Source organism: Sphaeramia orbicularis, chromosome 15, assembly GCF_902148855.1.
Source record: "Sphaeramia orbicularis chromosome 15, fSphaOr1.1, whole genome shotgun sequence".
NCBI lineage: Eukaryota > Metazoa > Chordata > Actinopteri > Kurtiformes > Apogonidae > Sphaeramia > Sphaeramia orbicularis.
In genome coordinates, this window is record NC_043971.1 from 11,096,682 (window position 1) to 11,118,340 (window position 21,659).

The following is a 21,659-nucleotide window of genomic DNA, read 5'->3' on the forward strand; positions in this document are numbered from 1 at the left end:
CCAGGCCCCTCTCAACCCCAACAACATTGTAACAGTGGTGAAATTATAACTTTAATTGAAAGAAACATCAATGTTGTTTCAATACATTTTGCTTTTCCTTGAATAATTTGTTGTGCAAATTAAAAATAACTCAGATTTTTGCTTGAACAATACAAATAAACTCAACATGACTGCTCCCTAAGAAAAACTTTTTCCAAATAAAAATAGGAAACATGCAATTATTTTACAACTATGACAAAATAGTTACTTTTTTTTTTATTTTTTTTTTTAGAACAAATGAATTTTGGTAACAAAGATGAACATTTTAACACTATCAGTGGCTGCAATGAGCCCCTATACATTGCACATCTCAGAACTTTAAAGTGCAAACTGTTCAAACTGTGCAAAAAACAGAAACAATGCACATGATTCTTTTCCAGTCCAATCCTTGTCCATTCTCCAAACCTTAACTCTTTGCTAAGGTTTCTCTTTCTCTAGTCTAGTGACAGATCACCATGGCAATAGATTGGTTTGTTGTACATCCCTAAAATGAGTCCCAGGTGCTCCAATGCTAAAACATGAGTTCCACCTGCTACATGTTCTAACCTGAAGAAAAAAAAAAAAACACCCAGGAGTGACCCCATGCTCCCCCTGGCAAGCCTTTGCACCTCCCCTGGGGGGCCCGCCCCACATTTTGAGGAACACTGATGTACAGTAAGACTGAATGAATCTATGTAAAACAATGAGTACAAACAATTCCTACAAAAATATTTTCTTACTTTCAGACTCAACTCTCCTGACTATATACATATTATACACAGGTGTAATGGTTATATACCTAGTCCCAGTTACACTTTATCTACCAAGAGTGAATCACATTGTCATAATCACTATATATGAAGAGGTAAAAATACTTGACTAACTTTTTAGGACCAACAGTGTACATATTCAAAAAACTTAACATACACTTACTACAGTTCAACCTCTTTTACTTGTTTTTTTTTTTTTTTAATTTCTAATCACTTATTTGTGTGTTCTTCAGTCAGTCTTGTTGATTAGAGATAACTTTATAACTTTCTCAGGAGTTAAGTTTCACCTGCGCATTTTATTGCATTTTAACCTTTTCCTTTCTTGCCTTTTCTTACAGTGCAAACAAATATAATACATATAAAATAAACAGATTTGCAACTAGCTTTCACAAACTTAAATCACCAAAGTTATGTGATTGGATGCATGTATTTTTGTGTCATTCTTTCATGTCCCCAGGATGTAAACACCTTTGAAATGCACATCTTCTATATCTGTGTTGTATGAGATACATTTGTTTTTTCATTTATTATTAACTACCATATTTACTTGCAGATCTTACCTTTCGGTCATTATCACTTTCTCGGAATATTAGCTTGTCGACTTCATTGGTGTCGGCTGCTCTGACTGTCTGCATGGTGGCAGTGGAACAGAGACTCTGCAGATAAGACCAAACAGACCAACTCTGTTAGAAATACAGTAGATGAATCAATGTGTGGCCATGAGAGAGGCAAAAACAGGATGGGTTTGGATGATTTTACATGTTGTTCAGCACACACACACGCACACACACACACACACACACTTTCCACAGTGGTTTAAATTAACCAAAATTACACTGTGGTGGATTTTAGAGATTTTTAAAGGGCCATCCCACAACCTACCAACCCACTGTCCCTACTCTTTGTGGCTCTATGTACTGACCCCACGGACTGTGTGCACGGTTAAATTCCCCTTTGTGGACTCTTTTAACAATTAGTTAAACATTCGACCATCTGTGTTTGAAGACAGTTGAATAAGGTAATCCTTCAGCCAGTGGTTCCCATACCACACGGCAGAGACTGGGTGACCTGATTGAAATTCAAAGCACAGATTAGATAATCGGGTCAAGCCAATATAACGGGCAGAAAAAGGTCCTTTAGACTGAAATGTCACAAATCAGTCCTGCTTCGGTCGTGAAGAAACGGCACACCAGATTAGAACAAACACCGCGCCCGGAGAGAAAGTGGAACAACTCTCTGCAGTCACCCCACTGCCGCCTCAAGCCCATTCCTTCATGCTCTAACCCCCCTGCCCCCCAAAGCAACTTTCTAAAGCCCTAACAAATCGCTCCATCTTTCACTCATTTAGGCCATCCAAATGCAGGGTCAATATGGTCCCCTGGCAGCCAAATGCTAATGCGCTTAAGTGCGCTTAAGCAGCTTTGTGCAATGAATAGGCCAAAGAAGGCGCTAGTGAGAAGGGCAAGAGATACTTTCCCTGTCAAAAAGTCATCTCAGCCACAACTTGCAGACAACCACAGAAACTCAATTTAATCAGCTCTGATTAGTGGCAAATACCCAGCGTCTACACTGTCAGTTAATCTCATTGAAAAGGTTATTCTCTGGATGTTTCATGGAAGATACATTTTCTTAGAAACAGTTTGGAGATGAAGGTGGAGGTTCCTATTATAAATGATACGAAAGCGATATTACAGCAATAAGCACCGTAAATGCAATTAAAATGTGTACACCTAATATGTCATATACAGTACATCAAGAATGTAATTGTAAGGAAATAGTGATTGGACACTGGTTGGACATTATTGAAGAATTTGTCCAAAAAATATGGAAAAGCTATTGTGAAATTTTGACAAACTGAACCACAGGGGTACAGTTTGATCCAAAACTGAAAAAGTTACAGTAATTTTTGTGGGCAATCCTGCAATTTGAGTCTTTTGGGTTATATGCTTCTTTACCTAGGAAAATGCACAGATTATTTGTCAGTTTAATTTGTAAGTAATAGTTTCTTTATGTAGCACTTATCCACACACTTAGAAGAACAATTGAAAATACATTACAGAACAGAAATGAATTCATAACATAAACAGCATGAAATAAATACAAAGGCTTAGATTACATTACAAAATTCAAAACACACATTAATACATCATAAAATTCAGAAATAAAATCAAAAGTCATATATAAAACAGAGTCGAATCAATATAAATAACTATTTAAAATACAATTAATCATTAAAATCCCAAATGAGGGTTTAAGACAACTCTTAAAAATTAGTTTTTGTTAAATGTACACAAATTTAAACTAAACATGCTTCTACAAAAACTATTATATTGTCCCTTTCTCTGAATCCAAAATATCACCAAACACTAAACCTTTAAAGTGCATTTGGCATTTCTATAATTGCACAAGTTGATGTTGTGACTGTGGTTCTGAACTGAACATACAACAGCAACAACAAAGACAACAGTCATATCAGTAAACTGGCGCTAATCCACTGTTTGGTGCAGCATTTTTAAAACAGAAAAGAAGTAAGTTTAATTAAAGAAAACGTATTTTTCACATGGACCTTATGTTCTTTATTAGACAATCACTGGACTCTTGTAATTCCTTCCAGTCAGTCTCCTTTCTGTTGTCTACTTTCTAGATTCAAAGAGTCAGTCAGGCAGAAATCCCTGGCCACTTCACAGTTTGCACCAACGCCAACAGCTCACACTGCTTACTGGCACAAAAATCATCAATAATTAAAGGACAGAAATAGCCTCCCCATTCATACTGAAAGCAATACATCACAACACATACTGTAGATCCTCCACATTTGGCAGTGGTGCACCTACATAAGTAAGCAAACACATGCAAATGTTTGTGGATATGAAGATAGAAGACAATATCCAGTAGGATTCCACTTAGGAGAATAGAAGAATGACATCATTCTCTGTAAGATAATTGCTCTACAGGCTTTGTATTCAGGTTAACCGATGGTTTAGCTTGTGCCAAGTATAACTGCAACAAATGTCCAATTAGGAAAAAAAGACAATTAGCTAATGCTGCCGTTTCTTTTTGGGAAAAAAATGTCTTTTCCCTGAACTATTACACCCTATATTCCTGGGTGAATTAAACTATCTTAATTTACGGATGATTTAAGGATACTCGTCCCAAACGCACATTTTGTTCTCGGCTTAATGGGAAAACGAGATAGAGGAATTTACAAAGGAGCTAAAAAGGAGAACACACAGCTTCAGGATATGTAATCTTCAATGGAAAATATCAACAAAGCTTAGTAAGATGAGTAGCTGTGGTAGCATCAATGGCAGTGGCATGACTTTCTAAGGTTTCTGTCCTATAAGTTAAAGTAAATACAGAATAATATTGGGTGATGAAAGGTTTGTTGGTGTGTTTTATTCCAGTTTCTTCTGAGTTCACACACACCTCTGATGGTTTAACCCATAAAGACCCAAACATCCACTGGAGACCTAATTATCTACTGACTTAAACTGTTTAAAAACTGTTCCTCCATTAATCCTATCAATACAGGTAAATAATTGGTGTAAAATACAGTTATTCATCTTTTCATGGTCATCAAATATGACCCATTTGGACATTGAGAGGCTCCGTAGTTACCATGGAAACACCGTCATCTTCTACAACATTGATTCACCACTAAAACCCATGGAGTTGGATCATTGATGACATTGGATGGAGACACTTGATTTATGTTCAGTTAATGATAGATTTTGCTGAAAAAGTCACTTTTTTCTTCAGTTTTCTTCTGTTTCTGATATAATAACCCTCAAATTTAATCTGAGCTTTGATGAACATCTACATGATCAGTGAATTAAATATAGGAAAACAGATTTGTTTCACTATAAAAAATGCTACATGCAGATGATAATATTATAATAAAATGGGGATAAATCATTTAGGAAAGGTTAAACTGAGAGAAAAATGTATTTGGGAATTGACACAAAAGTTACACTAGGTCTTTATGGGTTAATACCCTATACTCCTAATTTAAACATTTTCCTTGCACAGTTTCCAATGGGTTTCACTTTCATAATTTTCAGACAATCATCCAAACCAATTAAGAACCTTAAAAGTCAGACTAAAGGTTTTCATTTAATACTTTTTCCAGTATTATTAACCCATGGAAACAATATAAATACACAGTTTTTCCTATGCTTTGAGATACTTTTAAGGACCATTAGTTTAGTGTTTTATGTATGCTTTTAGAACTGACTTTTATTGTGTTTTATGTATATTTTTAGTTTGGATATATGGCTGTGATTTCTATTTTGTGTAACTTCTGCTGCTGCTATCTTGGCCAGGATACCTGATCTAAAAGAGATTTTTAATGTCAATGAGCTGTTTCTTGGTTAAAAAAAGGTTAAATAAATAAATAAAAAAATACTATTGGACATTTAATTGGGCTACATTTCTCAGGGATGGTCCTGACTACTCGTTTTGGTTCGCTGAGCTGGATTTTGATTATCATTGGATGCTGACATGTGATTGATTGATCCATTCATAAGTTCATCGACTGACCAATCAGTGCTGCCAGTGACAGCTGATTGCACCCGATTGATCACAGCTGTCCTTTGTGAAAAACACCCCATCGTCAAACACACACCTCTCCCAAGTCATAGTCCCTGCTCGTCCTGGTGTTTCCGTCATAAGATCAGCTCGCTAAACACAGATGATGAAAATGAGAACCTCATGCTGTCAGTTAAGACCATGTCGCTGCAGTAATGCCTCCTTCCTTTGGTACCGCTTGGACAAAGTCACTGCACTACATTCTTAAGTGAGCCTTCAAAGCCTTCTAAGCACATTAAAAGCAGACACGCTCTTGCTGACCACCCCAAATGCTATTACCATAATTCATTTGACTGCAAATTGCCCTACTTCTTATTCGATACAAGCAATTTCGACCGAGGTGGACAACGGAAGTCGGGGCAGTGGGAAAATGTTAACAGACAGTTGTCAGAAAAAAAGCAGGGGACAGTAAGGATATCTTCAATTCTGTGGCCTCTTTAAAGGATCCTGCGAAGTAACTTAGCATTATCTCTGTGCATTATGGGTCAAAGGTCCTCACTGAATGTGTTTGTAGAGGGCCAGAGTCCAGGGGGCTGGGATGAGAAGTTGCCGAGGAAAGGCGCTGCTTTGTGCATCAATGGAGCATAATCTCATGACTGTCGAAGGAGGAAGCAGCTGTTTAAAGGAGCTCTCTATTCCAGCTGCTCTCCTTAGAAGAGAGGTTAAAGCAATCTGTGCCACTTCAAAGACCAAAGACACACACACACACAGGCCTTCTGTCTCAGGTCCTGCCAACAGATGGAGGTGATCCACTGTGCCCGACATTAGGCATTAACAAACCCACCCACAACACTAGCATTCTTCACAGTGCACACCAAACATATGCCTGGATAACAGGTCGACATAAAAAAAAACCCAAAAAATAGAAACAGGATGCTGATCTGGAGACCAACCCACCTCCGACAGCAAAAGTACAGAAAACAGTGTTATTTTTGTTGATACTGGTTTTCGACCAAATACAAAGCAATAGGTTGGAAATTGGTTTCATTATCAATCAGCAAATTTATACCTTATTTAGGTTGACTATATGTTTGTGTATGGAGCTGATGATGAAAAGCAGTAGCAAAAAGTATGGTTTCATTACCTGATTACCAGTGCTGCAACAATGAATCGATTAAATTGATCAAATCAATTCTTAAAAGAGTTGGCAATGAATTCAACAGTCAGTTTATTTGGTCTTGAGCACGTTAGTATTGAGGCATGTGCATGCTGTGTAGTGTAACAGAGGAAAACACAGAGCAGCATGGGCTGAGGCTTCGAATGCTGGGCCAGACTGTTAAAGCTAGGTTTACATTATGTTCGCAGTGGCCACGGCAGCCCCGTTTGCCAGTAACAAAGTTCACCGTTTATGTAACAAAACTTGAGTATGGAGAAAAAAATGGCCAAAATCACACGGCACACTACGTTTTGGGCAAACAGGGCTGCTGTTGCCACAGGGAACTTAATAAAAAACCTAGCTTAAGATAGCCTACGTATCATGATTGACTTTAGCCCACTAGCTAGTTAGACACTATTGTCATAACTATAACGTTTTCATCCATCTCCGTTTATCAGGCCACTACACTAGCTTTACCTATCGTTGACTGGAACTAATACATACAACACTAGTTTGATAGCCTATAACTGGAGCTGGTTGAAGACTTGTCTGCTGCCTATATTGCTTTGGGTCAAGTACCAATCTTTGAGAATTGAGTCTTTTGTGTTTATCCTATGAATTGATTAGTTATTAAAATAATCTACAAATTAATCGATTGTTAAAATTATCGTTAGTTGCAGCCCTGCTTATTACTTTCATTAACTCTGCTTTAATGATGGATGTCTATTTTTGATATGCATAGCATTTTTGCGTTTGTGCTTAGTTGGAATTTAGTCTGGTATGTGTAGGATTTGTTGAGTTACTTATGGACTCTGAGATGGGAATTTAGAGTAGGTAGAAGGATGGGATAAGGGGGACGGGAGTGTGTAAGTTAAACTTCACCTCGCTCCTTTTCGAATATGTTTTCTTTTTATATTACATTTTCTTGTTTTGGTTTTAATATTATGTTCGAAACAAAATAAAAAAAATCAATCAATGATGGATGACTTCAGAAAACTGGTCAGTCCATTTTTTTTCTTTAGAGAATAACCTCTGCATAGTTTTTAGTTATGATCCGAGCTCTTTTACATGAAGAAGTTCTAGTACCACTGCTCAAACTTCTCTAACATCTTCAATCATACAAAAAGTAAATTTGGTTCCCATTTTCTCCAGTTTAATCCTTTTAATTTCAATTTAATCTTAGCAGTGAACTATGGCATCCAATAAGTACTAATTACAATATGAATGTATGAACAAATAGCAGAAAAAAAGCTCTGGACAACAACAGTCATTATACTATTTGATGTTTGTGAGTAAAATTTATTTTTTGTTTCATTCTAGACCCAGACAACATTTCTCCAAACTTCCAAACAATGTTGTCATTTAGAGAATTTATTTGCAGAATACAACAACTAGACAATATAAAGGGACCTTGGATGTGTGAATAAAACTGATTAAACTGGGTTTTTTTTGTACTTTTCCTCTTCTTTTTTTACTTATAAAGGGTTCATAACTCAGTATTTAGTGAAATAATGCAATTTTTCAGTCACAGCTTTCACACATCTTGGCCTAATCTCAGGTCTTTCACCTTGCTGTTTGAAACTTTTTTCCACTTTTGGCACATACATACAAGCAACTTGGTTTTATGTAATAGCTTGTGACCATCCATCTTCCTCTTGATTATGTTCCAGAGGTTTTCAAATTGGTTCAGGTCTGGACACTGGGATAGGTCCAGAGTTTTTTGTAGTTCAGGTTAATATTTGGGTGTTTCTATGAAACTGGTCCCTAAAAACAGGACATGAGGGCTAAAAATTCAAGCTAAATGTAGACTAATGTTATGAAGCAAGTTTGGAAGCACTTTGGGTCTATTTTAAAAATAAATACTGAGATAAAAGAGAAACAATTTTTCAGATAAAACACATTTTTATATTATTTTACATTATATTTAATACAAAAATCTGCACGTAACATGGTAAAAAGGACACGAAAATTACGCTAATATTTTTTTGAATATTGCTTTATTCTCTCACAAGTGCATTTTGGGAATCGAACTGATTATGCAAGACAGATTGTTTCGCAAAAATGACCACTGTTGCAAAATCATTCGCAATTTATATGCATTTAAATGGGCAGGTTCTGTATGTAATGCAAGTGGACACAATAGATTACATACAAAACCTGGAATGAGACTGGGATTCATGAAAAACCCACATATCTGGATTAGAAAAAACACTAGGATCATCAGATTTAACACTGTCTTTATTTAAAGCACTATGTGACCCATTTCAAGCCATGTGTTCCAGATCAAATGCACTGACACACAGGTAGTTTTTCATGTCCCAATTTTGCTCTTATTTTTGGCCCCAATATTTTATTAAAAATTGATTAATTTTAGGATGGCTTAGAGCAAGAGTATAATTTTTTTTGTATTTATCTGAGGACATCATTAGGTACATCCTGGAGGGAAATATGTCTAAATTTCTCTTTTATTATTGGGTCTAAAAAGCTGGCAAAGTGCCAGGTACCAAAATGTACCCAGTGTCATAGAAGCACCTTTTTTGCCACTGAAAGATTTGTTTAGCTTCCTACCTGAGCCCAATGCTTGGAAATAAATCCAACTACTCACAGTCGTCTATCAATGTAATAATCCACTCTTTGCATTTAGCACTGTAATTAAACCTCAATTAAATGGAGAGAGTGAACACGGTGCTCTGCACAGTGAGGGACAGAGGATGAGTGGACAATGAGCTAACTATTCATTCTTCATTACCAGAGGCAGGGGACAGGGGCTCCCCTTTGTGTCAGCAGGGGCAGTGGCATTGTCAGAATGCGCCATTATTTTCTCACTGCCATGCAAAGCAAAGCTGCCAGCTGAGTTAAGGTGTGCCAGCGGGGCTGCCAGGTCCGGCGTGAATTGCTTAGCACCGCGATCACTTTTCTCCCGTGCGCCACCGTTCATCATGTCCATCCTGCATGCATGATTGCGACATCTGCCCGAGGGGGTGAGGAGGGGGCATCCAAAGGAGGCAACAACAAATTCGGCCGCTTACTTTGCTGCCAGCCATTGCACGAGGAAGCCAGTAAATCAGCTGTGACCCTCCCAGCCCGATGTGACTGGACGCAAGCCAGATTTATCCACTCCTCTCTTCACGTGGCTAGCTAATTTAGTCCTCTCAAACATGGTGGATTCATCATTTGACACACAGCATGATGGGGATTCAACAGAACATGTGGGAGTAAGCCATGATACGTTATTATCAAAAGACACTGCCATTTGTGTCCCAATATACTGATACTGCCTCTAAAAAGAAGCATTAATTCAGTAAATTATAAAGCAATTATGTATTTATTCACTGCATCGTGGCGTCAGTTTACAAAATTTGACAGTTAAGATGGAACAATGTACAAAAAAGTTAGCTTAGCACTTCTTTAACACACATAAACAACGACAACAACCATGTCCACATGTGCAAAGGTTTTTTTTGTTGTCAGTATGATTATCCATAACCACTGGAGAGACTTTCATGAAACTTTGACGTGTAGGTCACGGTTCAAGGAAAAGCATTGCAAAATTTCAATCAGACTGATAAAAGAGGGAGTCTGGAACTGTTTTTAATACTTTCTTTTTTAACACTTACGAGCCCCAGCTTAACGTAGAACTTACATTAAGAGTTAAACAACTTATAGTAAAAGTTAAAGCAAAGAGTTGAAACTGCTTTCTGACAACAGCCTAAATGGTGGAGGTCTAATTTGGCTGCTATAGACCAATGTTGCCACTCAACAAAAATGAAACTGGGGTACTTTTGAGAATTCTAAGCTATTTGGTGAATGAGCTGAGACATTTGTTCCCAATATAAAAGTCAGTTACATTAAACTATGAAAGCAGCTGACAAAAAGGAGGCAAACGTAGTATTACCTGTGTTGTTTGTGGTTCAGTAATGTGGTAGGAGTTCAGAGGTGAACTATTGGGCCCTAGTTGTCCTAAAAAGGAGCTTCCTAGTTGATTGGAAGGGAGTCTGTTCAAGATGCTGGTAAAGTTTTTCTTAGGGGCACTTTTCTGATGTTAGTGTATTAACAGCTATCACAAGAGGGGGAGATACGATATTCAAATTTGAGAGTGGATGTTGTGCACAAATTTAGCCTGCGAGTGACCCACTGGTCAACAGTTGACCCTTGTAAACCTGGCCTGTGTCACCCTAACACCCAGTGGCACACACAGAAACTTCACCCCTTCCCATGAACTCGTTGAGGAGCCGACGCTGAGGGTTGATGGCAGTGTTTGCGTCGTAGGAGGTCTCCTATCTGACCCCGCCCTTGCCAAAAACGAGCTCAGAGAGGTAAGAGGGCGTGTGAGGTGCTGATAATGTGTCCTATTTATCTTGCGCATTGTAACATCTGGGAAACTTCTCTAAAAACAATGGTGTGCATTGAGGGCTGCCATTCTGGCTTTACCTTCAGAAATGGGCCAAAAGCATTTGTCCCCTTGGAATGGATAATGGACAGGCCACAAATCATTCAGGACAACGGGACGAAGGGGTGTGTGCGCGTGAGAGAGAAAGCGAATGTATGTGTATGTTTTGTGTGAGTGTGTGTGTGTTCCCCCCTGGTATTTAACTTCTCTGCTGGCCCATTCTGCAGGGCCCCGCAGGACAAATTGCCCTGCATGGTTGTCTTTGAGAGGCAGTGCAGCGCGCAGAGAAAGGGACAGGGCTGAAACACAGGGAACAGGCCTATAAAAATTCATCACTTTGACCCCTGTGACCTCCCGCAACTGGGGGTTTTTTACACACACACACACACACACACACACACACACACACACACACACACACACACACACAGATGCACGGGCACGGACTTGCTCGCCCACCCACCCGAACTCCCAGAGATTGGAGCAAATATTCGGAGATGATATTTGTATAGAGCCATACTAACAGAAATAAACAGCTTTAACATAGACTTTAGTACAATCTGAAGCAGAGAAAAGCCTTCTGATCTATTTGCTGCTTTCTCTTCCACACAAGCAGACACAATGGCCAGGGAAAAGCCCTACACACAGGAAAAGGCCACCAGATGCTTCATTGTGACTGTGTCTCTGTGTAAAGTAGTGGCAGTAAAAGGAGGGTGGGTTCTCCTGAGGCGTATTAGTCCCAGTAAGAGCAGGGTATTGTCTCAGACAGGGTTCTTGACACATTACTGCCACCTGTACAAAGAAAACCTAATGAGAGATTTAATCTGAGAAACCTCCCCTGCCACTTTTAGTCAGCACTTTGAAACCAGCCGTGGCAGATGTCTGCAAGACTGTTTAACACTACTGCTTCTCTTAACCTCTCAATGAGGCCATACATGCTTAAATTGCTCAATAGCATCTTAATGTGGCATTCATTTGAATGTTGGTGAGCTGGGGCTACTGTTTTTCCAAAAGGGAGGTTTGTGATGTGAAGGAGTTGCCACCAGCCCTACAGCCCTACAGCCATTCATGTATTCTCATTAGACTTTTTATCCTGTTAATGAGAAAACAAATTCACATCCAACTGTGAAGCAATCATTGTAGTGCATTTAAACGTAGTCAGAGGAGCTATTGAGTGAGAAGAAACACTTACCAAGCACCTAAATACACTGCTCTCTTATTTAATTTACCTTTTCCTCCATAGTTCTCAGGCTGGGAATCAATTAGAGGAAACAGACAGTGAGGTAATTTGTTGTTGCAGAGTCAATTTGAGAATATCGAAGACCCAATCAGTGATGATGCTGGTCCAATAGGAATGCAGATCCTGTTGAGTTCATTAATCTGGGGTTCGATAAAGATCAGGACCGAACAACTAATGAAACTCCAATTCTGTCCTGTGTAAAATATGCTGCACCTCGGTCAGCAACAGTATTAGGAAGATGTGGATTATATGTATTAAGAATATGAGTGACTGAATTTAGTAACAGTTTTAATTGCATGCTTGATAAAACACTAAATTTGCATTATTACTGTTATCTATACAGTTTTTGTACATTTGACACTATGGAAAAACAAAAAAGGAAACTGTTTTTTCCTGGTACTATTTTTATTTTAAGAGGATTAGTGTCAATGTAAAAAAAAAAAAAAAAAAAAAAAAAGCTCTTCTACAAAACTGTATATTCAAAGTTTGATTCCTTTTTCACTGTTTTTAACTCCAACTTGATGCTGTGAAAAATAAGTTCTCAACTAAAAACTGGGTCTTCATCCCATTTTCCCCCACAGATAAAACATCTCACTGCTTTTGTGTTTAATTAGAATAGGAGTAATTATACTCCTACTCCTACAGGAAGTGTTATAGGTGACTCCTGGGTTCATTGTACTTTAGGTAATCGTACTGTGTGTGTAAGTGAAACTTTAAAATAAGATTATTCAAATGCCCTACTCTCTTTACAAATGACACATATATGCCAACATTTCCCTATATGTAGATAAATGCTTCAATATGCATGTACTCACTGCAGCAGAAATTCATTCACATGCTGAAAATTTGCATTTTAATTAAATAATCATTGAACACTTACGTAATGCCAGTCTCTGCAGCAACAGTTACCAAAGCATCTGATTGGCTTTTCCAGACAGGCAGGTGACTACAGGTCCTCCTTCCAGTGAGCACTGGGAGGAGAAGACCTTGGAGAGGCTCAAACCCCCCCCCCACACACAAAGCACATTGATTCATTTGGAGCACCACCCTTTAATTTGTTTGCACCATTTCATCTAAATGATGTGCTTGTCCACCAGGGTGAGAGAGAGAGGTGTAATTCAGCCAAGGAAAAGGGAAAGAGGAAGGTACAGGGGGGAGGAGGGGTCTTGACACCCCAGCGCAGGGCGCTAGGCAACCATCTAGTGGGTGGGCTTTGTGATACATTTTACCAATTTTTCATGCCCATCCCTCTTGATGTGACCCCACTCAGGGCCTTTTATGCCCCTGACAGCTCCGCGCAGGAAAACATGCTGCCGCTCTGATAGCATGAAATCGGGAACAAAGACCCCCGGGGAGAGGAGAAGGGGACCACCGAGGCACGCTGTGCTCCGGTCCCGCCTGGCTCTGGACACAAACAGATGTTAGGCCAGCCCTGGCTCTCTCTGCCCCCTGAAAGAGGAGGCCCTGTAGGAGAAATGGGCCTGAAATGCATTGTTTTGGGCCTCCTCTAAGACAAAAACTGGAGCCACTCCTTCTGAAAGGGCCCGGCAATATGGCCGTCACAGATAAATCACACAAGAGGGAGTGAGAGAAAGCCCCATGAATTCTCAATGTGGCTCTTAATGGGCCCTCTTAAATATGATGGGATATTTGTGTGTGGATGTGAATGGAGCCTAGTGACTTTTAATGTCGGTGGGCAGAGTTGTTTAAAAGCCCACGGTGCCAACAGTGGCTTTACAGCTGTGTTACAATGAGGCATTCTGTAAGAGCATCACTCTGCTGCTGACAGTAAAGACTCACACTGGGAGACCTGTTGGCCAACATGCTTTAATATTCACATCACCGCTGCTGTCATGGTGACTTTTGTAACAATATTTTATCATCAGTTAATCAGCATTGGTGAGTATCTATATTGATGAAATGGCATTATCCAACTACAAAATGAATGCATTTATAATTTGTTACAGTTAATAAGATTATTAAACTGTAGTTATTAATCAAATGTTGCCAAATACAAATGGGGTCAAACAAAAATTGTAGATTTCTTTCTAGAAAATCTTACATGTCGAATATAATTTTCTATGATAGTCACACTCTGAGTGCAGCAACCAACATTTTGTTTTTTGTTTGTGGCTATGCTTTATCAGAGCATCTTAATCTCACTCCAAGTTCAATTGGAGTTTCAATAAAAGTGTGATGGTAACTAGCTCACTGAGGATTATATTGTTAAATTTTAATGTTTTTCAGACACATCTATTTTGGGGAGCTGTGTAAAACATTTTAAGAAAGTAATCAAATGTACTAAGTTGCTTTGATGAAGTAAAAGAGTCAAATTACTTGCACTTTAGCAAACTGTGAGTTAATACTGTATTCATTATTTTCTAGGGTGGGAGTGTTTTTAGTTGCTATTTGGATAGGACACATTGACATTAATTTTCTAATAATTATTTTCCTTTATTACCATGGTAGTGTCATGTTGTCACATTAAACCCTATAAACAAACTCTGACAAATTTCGACAGTGGGCCTTCATCAGGGAGTCAAAACCATGAATGAACTTCTCGCAGATATATTAGAATAATGATTGTAATGGAGATGGGGTGTGTGGATGTTTCTGCAGAGCCCCTAGAGACAGCGAGTGCTATCTTGGCAGCTCATCCATGCTTCACAAAGAGCATGTGCTTCACAAAGGCTGAGAACTGCATTAGTCAAAAATAGACTGACATCATACAAGTTGGACACCATGTACCAGGCACAAAGAGATGCCTATCCTTCACACTTTATGCCACATTTCATCTGGACTAAATAATAGCATCACTGTTAGCTGGTTGCTATTCCTGCTTGTGGCTTTCAAAGACACTCAGACCAACAGAAGACAAACCATCAATAAAACAAACCAACAGACAAAAAGTAGGAGACTGAGCTGGAAGCCAAAGTTGATTATTCATGATTTATAGAGAGATTAGACTGCTTAGAAAAAGTGGAGGATTAAATAAGAGAGACGTAGATGGAGTGGTGAATCCACTTGAATTTCCAGACTGATCAGATTAGTCATTAATTTGATTTGGAACCTTTATATTACGTGCATAATCATGACAACTATGTGACAGTTAGTAACACGATAATATATTTAGATCATTATTTTACTAAACCATTTACATACTTGGCATCTGTTTAGAAGAAACATCATCAGAAGAACAGCTTCTTTTAGGGTATGTTGGAACATATTGAGAATCAAACCATTAAACTGCCCTTAATCTGATTTATAGATCCTATGAAATCCAAGATCTTTTTCTGAGAATTGAGCTATCTGACATACAAAACATCCAATGTGATTTCCCTAGGTTCAGAGCAGATTTATAAAGGCTAATGATTTGGTCTGTGGGTTACTGGCAGTAAATAAAGAAGAAAAGACTATGAATGAAGTTTTGATTGCAGGACATTCCAGAGTTAATACATTAACTGAAAACTAAGACTGAAATTAAAACTAGACGTGAAAAATTATTTTAACACGTGCAGTAAAAATCAGTTTAGCCTTTGCTGTAGCTCTAGATGCTAATTAGTGAAGTCTGTGTGGTAAATAGTTAGTGGTGTACAAGACTACAATGATAATATTTAGGGTCATGCATTCTTTCATTGTGTTATTTTCAGCATCTACAACGGAGGCTTTCCTCATTACTAAACAAAAAGCTGAAGTAGAACTAGACTATTCTGCAAATTAAAACTACAAATCAACTCCAAACAAACCAGAACTAAAATGGAAACAAAAGTCAAACTGAAAATTTACACAAAGAAAAAAAAAACTCCTGCACATATAACAGGAGGGAAATTATCAAGTGGTGCAGTAAGCCAAAAGAGAATTCCTAACATTGGACCCAGCTGGAGTAGACAGCAAAGAGTGAAGGATTAAGGGGTAACTCAGGTTACATCCCTGACCGGGGCCAACCCCAGGGGCCTACCAGGCAACATGCCCTCCCAGGCGCTGTTAGTGCCAGGCTCTGCGCTCATCCTTGGCTTGGTTGGTCACGCCATCCCACCGTTGGCACGGTGTTCCCAGCTGCCAAGAACACAATGGCGGTAGCATGGCTGGCGCCGGGCTCAAACGGCCTGTTGTTAATGAGCAGGACCAACAGAAGCCACTGCTTGTTCTTCATTTGCCAGCGTTTTAATTATATGGACAGCGCTCCCATCAAAGCTGCATCTCTCAAGTTACGCCCTCATAACTGAACTCTTTTTTCCTCTGTGTCTTCAGCGCTGTATTCATTAGGGTCGAAAGCAAACAGAGAGGAGAGAGAGAGAGAAAAGGCACTGTTGTCTAGAGGGAATAGTCTCCCTCTATATCCAGATGGGTTATCTGTGATATAATGGGCCCTTATTGTGATAGATTGGACTTCTCCAGGCAGATAATATGCCTTTATTGTATTGTAAGGAAACATCTCCATCACAGCCTTCACCTTTGAGGCTATAAACAGACATGGGTTAAATACTAGGTGCAAATAGCTTTGTTTTAGCATGTCTGGTGCAGTAAATGGGTGGAGTTTATGGCATTAGTGTCAGATAGGTTATCTTCCACAGAAAGGTAAACTGTTTTAATAGGCTATGACCAGTCATGTTAAGGATTGGTAAATACAATTCAGAGACGTGGCAATAAAACAGTGAAACATAGCACTTCTAGCATCTTCACTCAATAGGTTAAATGTCACAGAACTGACAAAGTAAAGAAGGTGAGGAGTGGTTAAAACTGCCTTTGAGTAATATTGCATTAAAATTAAATTTATTGCAATTAAGAGTCCTTTTTTTTTTTGGTAAATGTAATTAAATGCATAAAGGCTGACATGTGTATACATCTGTGACTGAGTGTAAATGCACGAGTTTATCAGAAAATCTGCAGGCAGCCAAGGAGGGTCACAGTCCCTGGTGTCAGAGGTTCCACAGAACAGAGGCCCAATCAGTGCTGGCCCACTGGTTAATGGATGGATGGCCCCCAAAATTAATTAGCCTGACTAATGTAGTGTACACTTAATTACACTGGCCGCCTTTTGATTTATAGCTGGCCTGATACACACATGCTAGTCAAAAATTGGGCTAAAAAGGGAAAACTGTTTACCTTTTACTGGGGTAAATTATTGAGCCAGCTTGGGTTCAGCAGCCAGGACAATGGCCATCAACTATGTGATGAACTCTTGTTGGTTTTGACTACTGAGCCCATTTTTATCTGCAGGTATCATGTATACACTTAAAACTGTCCCCTGCCTGATGTATAAAAGCCTATATATACATGCGGCAATAAACACAAGAAAAATGGCATTCATAAAAGGATTTGTCTTGAATATGTCTTTGTATCTCCATTTCTATCTCCACTGTCACGAGCGTGCACATTGAGCGACTTCTCCGCGTGAAAAATGAATGATCTATCACGCTGGCCTGTCATTACTGAGCATTTTACAGCATTCATTAGGAGTGGGGCTAGTCTAGGGCCCCACCTTTAATTTCATGCTGCTCAAGCGAGAGAAAGGACACAGGACAAAGGGTGGAAGATTGATGCCTGGTGCAGCCCTCTGCGCTTCCTGCAGACGCAGACAGGGGGCGCTTATCCAAACCTCTGCAGTCAGTAAGAGGCCGGCGAGCCTAATGAAATCTGTCCATGTAGCAGCAGATCAGGCCCAATTAAAACAGCCCAACGCCATGTCACGGGGACAGTAGATCAAGTCAGCAATTAACCTTCCTGCTGGCCTCTATCAATCCTTAAATTGGAGCAGGCCGGCCAGCAGCACACAATCTCTGCAGATATTAAATTTACATTCTATTAAGTTTAATTAGGAGGGATTTTAAATATACTAGGGAGTCCAGGCACAGAGCCCTAAGCCTGTCATCGACACGGCTGATTCACGGCCACCGGCCACCTCTGGGGACACACACCATCACACACACAGCGCCATAGACCTATCAGTTCTGACTGAAGCCTGGACCCATGTTAAAGGGTGTTTACTGTAGGTGTGAATCTGCCAACAGGGATGATCTGAGCTCCCTGTGTGATGCTGGAAACCATCACCGCTCAGCTGTTGCATTAACATGGTTTCATAATGGGATTATCTTATGGATTTTTATAGGGGTCCTATCATTAGTCCATCTTTTTCTATAGGTGTAGAAGGAAATAAGGCTTTGAGTACTTTTTTTTTTTTTTTTTTTTTTACATTCACGTGATACAGCTGGGTTTCTGGAAGTCCAACAGATTTGACATCCTGCCTGGGTGCTTGCCCACATCTACCCACAGAGCTGTTCTTTGCTGAGAACGTATTTCCTTCATCACATAGTTAAAGAGTGACATGAGTAGAAAATGAGTCTAATGAATGTCTTTATAAGAGAAATAAAAATCCTACAATGTGACTCAAAAGGAACTAAAGTTTATAATGTGTTCGTTTGATTTTCATGACATGCAGATGCCAATTCCCTATCAGGAGGTACTGAACTGGATCCCATCAAACATTAGCTGTAGTAACTTTTACAGTATACAGTACACAACAGATATGGAAAAGGAAGTCAGTTATGTTTAATATAATCTGTTGATTATGTAGATAAGTAGTAATTTCTCATATATGTTTGAATTGCTTCACATATTCATCCCGTTATGACAATGTTAAAACTACCTACTAGCAAATTCATACAGTTATATTAGATAATTTGGTGAGAAGCTGCCATCCCAATTTCACAGGACAACCCAAAGATAAAACTAAGAAATTCTCTTCAACTGTACAAGGGTCCACAGTCCTGTAATTGTATTTAATTCAACACCTTGTTTATACAACAAAAAATGAAAAACCATTTCAGGAACAACATCTTTTGCTGGGTCTGCACCAAAATTTAGTAGTTCAGTCCTTCTCACACACCCTTCAGCACAACTAATTTTCCTGAAACATCTTGAACTTTGCTGACACTTGGACAAATGAACAGAGATACATACACTCATTTCTGTTAATGATTTTAAAAGTATCATGGAGAATGCAGTAAAGGAGAAATGCCACCGTTTTACTTGATTTGGTTGAATAGTTGTTATTGTGTTTTATTGTTAATTGTGTATCATGTATGGGTTTTATGTTGTTTGGACTTTGTATGCTTGCTACCTTGGCCAGGTCTCCCTTGCAAAAGATATTCCTAATCTCAATGGTACTTCCTGGTTAAATAAAGGTAAAATAAATAAATAAAACATAACCTCACTGATGAAGGCAATAGTACCAAATTCCTGACACTTTAAAACATGCTTGTGTATTAATGTTAACAAGTCCAGAAAGACCAAGAACAGATTAAGTGCTTCACTGTGACCAGCACATTATGTGGCATGGATTTAATAGGTGGACACCCCTGCCCACAAATTTGGCTAAATATCTTTTTAGTTAGACCTCACCTATCAACATCCAATATGAAGATTATATATAGGATCTGACAGGACTCTTATGGCCTTTCTCAACACCTTGACCATCCAGGCTCAGGTTCTTCATACAAATTAATTGGCTTTTATTGTCATGGACCTCTGTTTTGTGGTAGTATGCTGCATTTCTAATCAGTTCATCTCTGCTGCGCTGAAAGTAGTGTTAACATGAGTGTTTGATGAAGGACAAAAAGAAAATCACAAGCAGGACATTACAAGTGGACTGTGAAGTATCTGAGTCACCAGACAAAACCTTCAAAACCCTTCATTTGCAGTTTCCTGTTTTATCAGCACCGATGAAACGCATGATCAGACCCATGGGAGATGACAGAGAAGGCTGGTGGGGACCGGACCACCTCCAGGCTGCTCAGCTCCAGCATTAGTCTCCACGTGGCTGTGTCTTTTGTCTGCCAGTCAAAGGACCGCTGAATGGGGGTCAATTGAAACCAATTCCCTCTGTCGGACACAATTAATGGGGTTGCCCGGGCTGGGCCGAAGGGGGGCAGTTGCAGGCCTTTGGTTACTGATCCTGCCGCGCAAGCATGCCAGGAATTTGCCACCTGGAATTTGCCCTGTGACAATAACATCCAACCCCCTTCCAAACCCACCTTCTTTTCTGTACACACATGGATACATCCCACCCACCCACCCCAAAGGCAGGATGGGTGACAGGGGAGTGGACACTGGTTGTCCACAGTCTAGTCACCCACAATAGAACAGAGACAGAGAAGAAGAGAGGTGGTGTAGCATGCAGGGGTAGAGAAATGTACTGGAGTATTTTCCGGTTCAGTGGCTCTGAAAGTGGGGATGGGGGATCCCAATGTGTACCCAAATCAAAATGCAACTAGTATAATTTTGCAATTATTTGGCCTCTTTAACATAGAAAAATTATCATCTCCCTCTTGTGATGTATGTGTAAAATTCTTATGAGAAAGTTGCAGCTCAATCACACACATGTATAATCTCTATTTAATTTGTTATTTACAGATGTGCTCCCTTTTGCCTTTCTTCAGTAGGTAGAGGTGGTTTGGGTGGATGGTGGATTTACAAAATCCAGGACTTTGGAACCAGAGAGTGGAAGTTGCATGGCAATCTTTTGTCTTTTTAGGGTCAAGCAATGAAGAGATATGTTAGGGTTAGAATAAAAGCATGGTTTGGTCTAAACCTTACTAAACAGATCAAGCTGTTTATTTTTTTATTCACATCTTTATGGATTTTTATCTGTATCAAACCAAGCCCTGGTATGTTTCCCTAAACTTTCCTAGTTTCTAGAATTCCTAAATATAAACATCAAAATGCATACATTTTTCGGAGAGGCACAGTTCAGAAGCATCATACTTCTAGAAATGCTGACATGAAACCTGTTTTTGGTTCAAAATTGTCGAAATTATGTGTATCTGTGATTTGCCGAAATATACAATGGCAACATTTTATTCTGGCAACTGCGCTGAAAGTAGAGGGAGAAACGAAAGAAATGAGACTCAATAAGAATGAGAGCCAGCCTCTCTGTGTCTGAATCAATCTTCAGATAAGTATGGACGATCGATCCACCACCAGCCCATCTACAGTTAAGCACTTCAGTGGACTGTGCACTAATTGTCCTGTTGACATTAATTGTCATTAAAGGGCTTAAAACGGCCTCCCAGCTGTGAGTTACATCGCGCGCCAAGGTTGCAACCCATTTGTTTATGGTGACATCACAGCTCTCTCTGCTGCTAACACCCAGGTCACTGTTAAATCAGACAGGTTGACCACCATGCTGGACGGGTTTATATGCTGCAGTGCTGCCCCTTTAACGACGTGCTTTGCACAGATGACATCATCAGTCTTTTCTGTTGTCCCCATTAAATGGTCAGTATGTTTGAGGACCCATCATTAAGCTGGAGGGAAAAAAAGTCTACATGCATGTGTGTGTGGTCAAATCCCAATCTTTACCCAAACTAAACCCCCACAGACTTCATTTATGTCACCTAGGTGAAGTAAAGTGAGAAGAGGCTGCAATACACACTTTGCCTTTTAATTCTACTTTCTTTTTAATCCACCTTATTTTTTTAGCTATTTACACTCTGTATTTATTTATTTATTGTTGATGTGGTATGACTGTTTCTGTGGAATGGTGACCATATTTTGAAT

At 39.3% G+C, this 21,659-nt stretch overlaps 1 protein-coding gene across 2 annotated transcripts in view; it reads right to left on the reverse strand.

Moving 5' to 3' along the window:
• The window catches only part of inpp5a (inositol polyphosphate-5-phosphatase A), a 210,264-nt gene that overhangs the window by 39,783 nt on the left and 148,822 nt on the right, over positions 1-21,659 (reverse strand). For both annotated transcript variants that reach the window (XM_030155633.1, XM_030155634.1), the window contains exon 10: positions 1,349-1,444. In XM_030155633.1, the coding sequence (XP_030011493.1) occupies positions 1,349-1,444 (96 nt within the window). The remainder of the gene's footprint in view (positions 1-1,348; positions 1,445-21,659) is intronic.